The following is a 6,476-nucleotide window of genomic DNA, read 5'->3' as shown; positions in this document are numbered from 1 at the left end:
CTGTGTTTAATTACAGACACAGAGAGATTTAATAGATCTCTAATGAGAAAGAATTCTACTTATGAAGTAACTGAATGTGCTCATAGATCATTATAGACCTTTATAGACTATAGTAGGCTCGCTCCACTATGTACATCGCCTTGTCCAGCACTCTTACTGGGGACATGTCCCTTCTGGATATATGTTCTGTGGCAGGTTGGTCCTCTCTGCAAACCCTTATCAGTTTATATAACCTGGAACCCACCCCTGGACCTGGAGCCCATAGAGCTAATGATGCTCTGCTCCCAGCTTGTTTGTGCCTTTTCACGACCTCCTGGAGAGACACAGAAAATAAATCCTGCTGTTTAATGGACAAATACAGAAGTAACAAATCTATTTCAGTTTTCTGTTCACACACAGTTTCATTTAGGTGGATGATCACTGTTGGTGCTTGAGGTCTTTAAATGTCTGTCACATGATATCGACCTCTCTCGACTTTATACATCATCATATCTACTTCAGAGATGTGGAACGTCTCCATATTAATGTGCCTTTGGAAAGGGAGATCGTAATCAAAATCATGTCTGATGGTCAAATCTCCAGATAATTTGTCTGTACACTTTATTTCTGGGTCAAAACGGATGTATAAGAACATGTGTGTGGGTTCAGAAGACCTCAACTTCCTGTGTTGAACAGTTTGACACCCATGGTGTGAGTTTTGTGTGAATTGTTTTAGTCCAGGAAGTACTTTTATTTCTCAGACACTGAAGAAGAGATGAAGATGCTGCAGTTGGTTCTGATTCTGCTCGTGCTGTCTGGTATGAAACATCATCTCACTCTTAGACAGAATTATTCTTCAGACTTTTATTATATGCTGATGGATGTTATAGTGTGTAGGTTCACTTACTGCATCACACACACACACACACACACACACACACACACACACACACACACACACACACACACACACACACACAGTCTAATGCTAGTGAACATTTCATTTTGATCTGATGAAAGATTTCTGATTTAGCAGTAAGTAAGTTACAATATCATGATCATTAATAAGAAATAAAACACAACATTAGTAAAATTATTAAAAACATTTAAATTGCTCAGGTCCTGGGCTCTGAGTGCACTGTTACGATCCTGATATACAGAATAAATGATAAATTTGCTTCTTTTAAACACATCATTCAGGATAATTGAACAAGATTATGTCACTACAGGGCTGTGGATTAGAAAGAGTTTTAAACCTTGTTAAGTTTTGCACTCTTACTCATTACATTACGACATCCCCCGAACTACCTCTTGTTTTATTGAAGCTATTACAGTATATTTAGGTGTCATGTCATTATATACAATGTGTTCTATGTTGAAAGTTAATAGTGTTAGTGTGGGATGTACTGAGCCGATGCTTGTTCCAGTTTCTACATAAAAGTGAAGAGAACTGAATATGAACTCAACAAACATGTTTGTTTTTTAATCTAAAAGATAAATTAGTGAGTAAAATCCAAACTAGTTCTAGATCTAGAAGTGTGAGTTTGTGTGTGTATATTGTGTACATAAACCACAGGTCTGTCGTGTCTCTATCATTAGAAATGAGTCGTCGTGTTTCTTTATAACATTCTATAACTTATAACATCTGATCATTTTCATAACCTATAAAATGTAAAAAATAAAAAGATAAAAAGTACTGTACAGATATTAAATAATTTTTAAATGTGTGTTTATGTACAGTGTCTACACACTGTGTACTGATACAAACACAACATATAAAACTTCATCACACTCTTTTAATCTGTATTTATTTCTACACAGGTGTTTTCACTCAGGACAGTAAATGGGATGTGAAATATCCTGATAAACCGATCTGTGCTGTGAGAGGATTCAGTGTCGCCATTAAATGTAGTTATTATTATCCACAAGGTCATCAGGTGAAACAAAAGCTTTGGTGCTCGAGTAACTTAAACACATATAAGTGTGAAGATGAGTATGTTTATAACAGCTCATTAAACACCAAGTCAGACTTTAAGTTCACTGGAGACGACAAATCAGACTGTACTTTATTAATCCACAATGTACAGTTCAGTTATTCTGGAGTTTACAGATTCAGATTTATTACTAATGTGACTGGTGGTAAATGGACAGGTGAACCTGGAGTGACTCTACAAGTTACAGGTAAATATTATTTATTAAATTAAAATCCAAATGATTTATTATCTGCATCATTTTCTTTCCTGAACAAAAGGAATAAAGTAAATGAATTTGTGGACATTTGTTTGTAAATGAAGAAATGTTTATTATTAAATAACTAGATTTTTATCTGTGTGAGAAATCCTGAGTCACTGACGTGGCGTCTTTCCTGCTCTCTGAAAAAGATTTAAAGGTGTCACTAATCAGACTCAGTGGAAACGGAACCCTTAAACAAGGAGACTCCTTAAATCTGACGTGTGATGTGAACTGCACACACACTTCCTCACAGTTTGTGTGGACTAAGAACAATCAGCGTTTATATACATCAGGACCCGTTCTTCACTTTCCTGCTCTAATCCTGAGGGATTCTGGGAATTACACCTGCACTTGGGGAACCGGTGACACGTCAGGATCTGAAACCATCAGCCTTCACGTGGAGGGTGAGTCCATCTGCTCACAACATGTGTAAAATTATTAGTGCGGGAAAAAATAAACTTGTATTGACTTCAATATTTAACTCTAAAAACTGTTTTACTGTAAAAGCAGCACAACATGTTGTGTTTTATTGTTTACTTTATTCTGTACCATATTCCTTATTTACAACTATTTTGTGAAGAGAAGAAAAAAATTGACACAATAAAGGAAGTGAAATATATTACTCACATTTCACAAGTGTGTGTGAGTGTGTGTGTGTGTGTGTGTGTGTGTGTGTGTGTGTGTGTGTGTGTGTGTGTGTGTGTGTGTGTGTGTGTGTGAATGTGTAAGTGTGTGTTTGTGTGTGTTTGCCACCCAGTCTCACGAAAGTGCGTGTGTCTTTCCTGCTCTCTGAAAAAGATTTAAAGGTGTCACTAATCAGACTCAGTGGAAACGGAACCCTTAAACAAGGAGACTCCTTAAATCTGACGTGTGATGTGAGCTGCACACACACTTCCTCACAGTTTGTGTGGTCTAAGAACAACCAGCGTTTATATACATCAGGACCCTTTCTTCACTTTCCTGCTCTAACCCTGAGGGATTCTGGGAATTACACCTGCACTTGGGGAACCGGTGAGACGTCAGGATCTGAAACCATCAGCCTTCACGTGGAGGGTGAGTCCATCTGCTCACAACAATCCTGAATGTCTCACATGATTACTGATGGAAATAATTTCATCATGATGTGCATTAACACGTCTATAACAAGTGAATATCATTAGATTTAACAGGTGAAAATCCTGAACACCAGTCAGTCTGGGTCATTGTTTTGGTGATCATCGGAGTGAGTGTCTTCGTCTCAGTCGTCTCAGGAGCTGTGATTCACAACAGGAGGTAAAACTCATCATGGCTCCATACATTACAATCTACACAGCAATATTTAACATGTACAGTATTGTTCCTTACTCTGTTTAAGTCAGATGTATGAGGTCACAGGGTGAATCCTGGAGCACGTCCATGTGCACTGTGTGTTTTCTGTTTCTGTTAGGAGGAAATTTACAGCTCCAGAAGAAAACGTGGGGGAAAATGGAGAGAAAACACGAGTAAGACCTTCTCAAAGATCTGTGTCTTTAAGTGGACCTTTAAAAAGCGTAAAGTGTTGGTGATTTTCCCACGTTGTTGTACTTTAATTCTGATGCATTGTGTTTTTACAGACAAAGCCACAGTTCAGCTCTCAGGTTTCTCATGTTGTTGAGGAAGAAATGTTGAACAATGAGGAAGTGATTTACTCGTCTGTCCAGTTAAAAACAACCAAAAGGTAAAAAAAAAATAGAGAAAGTATAGAAAGGAGCTTGTTTTTAAAATAGAGTTAAATATGTTGTGAAAATCTGATATTTATTAGAGGTATGATGATGTAAATTCACTATCATGTTAAATGATGCCACAATGTGAAATAAATTCTGAAATATGAGGCATTTTTTTCTTATTTTTATTAAATAAACGTTTCCGAGAGGGGGGCACGGTGGCTTAGTGGGTAGCACGTTCGCCTCACACCTCCAGGGTCGGGGTTTGATTCCTGCCTCCACCTTGTGTGTGTGGAGTTTGCATGTTCTCCCCGTGCCTCAGGGGTTTCCTCCGGGTACTCCGGTTTCCTCCCCCGGTCCAAAGACATGCATGGTAGGTTGATTGGCATCTCTGGAAAAATTGTCCGTAGTGTGTGAGTGAGTGAATGAGAGTGTGTGTGTGTGCCCTGCGATGGGTTGGCACTCCGTCCAGGGTGTATCCTGCCTCGATGCCCGATGACGCCTGAGATAGGCACAGGCTCCCCGTGACCTGAGAAGTTCGGATAAGCGGTAGAAGATGAATGAGTGAGTGAGTGAGTAAAAGTTTCGGAGTTTAAAATGAATTGCCGAGTTTTATAAAACCATGCAGTTTGTGTGTAAACCTGTAGATCATGACACGTATAGTGTAGGATAAAGAAGTCTTTAAGAATGGCGTCATGATATTTCACTCTAATGGAGAATAATGTAGAAATGTATAAACCTACACTATGTTAGCTGTGGGGTTTTTTCTCTCTTTCTCGTAGTTCACAGCTAAACCGAGATCCTCAGCCTGATAAAGAAGTGTTAGATAAAGGAGGAGACATTTATGCATCTGTGTTGAAGAAACCCAACAAAGCCACCAAACGGTAAGAGTGAAAAGATAAAATATCCACATGTTAATGACTTAATAATTACCACAAATAATGACTTCAAAAGCAGCGTGTGATTTAATCTGTTATGGAAAACAGCGTCATGTTAAAGTGAGACTAAAGGAGAATTGTAAAGCTGTGTGTGTTCTCATTGTTCATTCTCTAAAGTCAGTCTGGGGTTTAGTTAATAAATAAGGAATAAAACACTCAGTGGTTTGCTGTTATAGCATTTTTATCAAAAGCAGCATGTTGTAGTTCATCTTACACCACCACAACCAGCCAGTTTTCATTATTAAAGAACATGAACACATTATTAAAAGTTTATAATTACGTTCTATTGCTCTTGAACATCTGTTACATGACTTTAGTTCCTGTTCTCACTGACGCCATCACAGCTAGAAACATTCATCATTTCCTCAACAGACTCGCTTATATTTTTAAATGTCTGTGTGTTGGAAAGAGACCACAAAGTGTAGCATAAAGCAGACCAACATACAGAGTGTGTGGTTTATAAACAGGTTTGTGTGTAATTTCAGGTGTGACCACACGGAGCAGCAGAAGAACGATTCTGTTATCTACAGCAGTGTGAAAATGACCTGATGATGTTTTCACACCTCATTCAACTCCAGTGCAGATGAGTTTTATTTAGACATCATCATAAAACCTCATCATACATTTTCCCAATGCATGTAATTCTTTAGGATTTAAGACTTGTTAATATCACAGGACATTTATTTGCTGTACACATCCTGTTAAGAAGGGCATTTAAACTCTTACATTTTAGTAATTTTAAGTTACACAAATGGCTTCAATTGACAAACCAAACTGAGTATTTCATTAAATATTTAACAAAATATATAGCAGCTGTCCAGTTATAAATCATTCCCAGACGTTGCTTATGAAGTCGGGCTGTGACAGTATCGTCTCCAACAGAGCCAGTGTTATATTTATTACAAAGGAATTGATTCTCTAATTAAGTCTAAATTCGTGTGATTTCTTCATTGTAATTAGGGGTCCAAGCACCAAGGGCAAGTAGGAACCCTGTAGTTATTCTACCTTTTCTCCTTCCTCTTCTTCTGGCTTGCTAGACTGTTTTAGTTTTCTATGTGGTGATGGATTTAACTGCTCTGGGATTTTAGACCCTTCTGAATCCATCGTGTCATGAATCTTTTACAAACAGGATGTAAAGTATTGTATATCCTGTAAATGACATGTTGGTAAAGATCTTTTTCATCAGCACAGGTACATCCTGACTGTTTAGATTATATATGTACTGTATATATGCCTGCTAGTCATGTGACCTTCTAATGTTCAAGCATTTTATTAAATATATGACTTTGTGCTTTACCTTTTTTTCTTAAAAAATACTTATTTTAAGAATAAACAAAAGTTGTTTCTTCTTTTTCTCTGTATTTACTGTAATGTAGATGTTGTGTGATGTTTTTTGCTCCAGGTGGTTAGTTCTCTTTAGATTTTTTAACTATGAATTAACACAACAGTGATGATAATGAGCCTCACTGCTATGCTAATATATTTGTCTGCTGTTTGTTTAAATCATGTTTAAAATTTGTTTAAATTGATACATAAATTTATAGATGCATAAATACAAAAAGTTAATAGTTAATTTATAAGATGAAAAAAACCCCAGGAATATTTCATTTGTAATTATCCCATGATGCTCTGAGTGTACTACGCA

General features: G+C 37.1%; 1 protein-coding gene across 1 annotated transcript; it reads left to right on the top strand.

Moving 5' to 3' along the window:
• Window positions 1–722: 722 nt before the first annotated feature.
• Window positions 723–6,076, top strand: LOC113657999 (B-cell receptor CD22-like). Its single transcript, XM_047808578.1, has 9 exons — window positions 723–797; window positions 1,801–2,160; window positions 2,361–2,615; window positions 3,010–3,264; window positions 3,372–3,483; window positions 3,638–3,692; window positions 3,804–3,907; window positions 4,676–4,777; window positions 5,317–6,076. The coding sequence occupies exons 1-9, from the start codon at window positions 755–757 to the stop codon at window positions 5,378–5,380; spliced, it is 1,350 nt and encodes a 449-aa protein (XP_047664534.1). The 5' UTR covers window positions 723–754; the 3' UTR covers window positions 5,381–6,076.
• The last annotated feature ends 400 nt before the right edge of the window (window positions 6,077–6,476 follow it).

Source organism: Tachysurus fulvidraco, chromosome 25 (genome assembly GCF_022655615.1).
Source record: "Tachysurus fulvidraco isolate hzauxx_2018 chromosome 25, HZAU_PFXX_2.0, whole genome shotgun sequence".
NCBI classification, from domain to species: Eukaryota; Metazoa; Chordata; class Actinopteri; order Siluriformes; family Bagridae; genus Tachysurus; species Tachysurus fulvidraco.
This window is presented reverse-complemented; position numbering and strand designations above follow the sequence as displayed.

Bases quoted from the DNA above. Each gene is read 5' to 3' on its own strand.
- LOC113657999 (XM_047808578.1), top strand. From the start codon at position 755: ATGAAGATGCTGCAGTTGGTTCTGATTCTGCTCGTGCTGTCTG. The intron at 3,484-3,637 runs GTAAAACTCATC...TGTTTCTGTTAG, and splicing joins GCTGTGATTCACAACAGGAG to GAGGAAATTTACAGCTCCAG. The intron at 3,908-4,675 runs GTAAAAAAAAAA...TCTTTCTCGTAG, and splicing joins CAGTTAAAAACAACCAAAAG to TTCACAGCTAAACCGAGATC.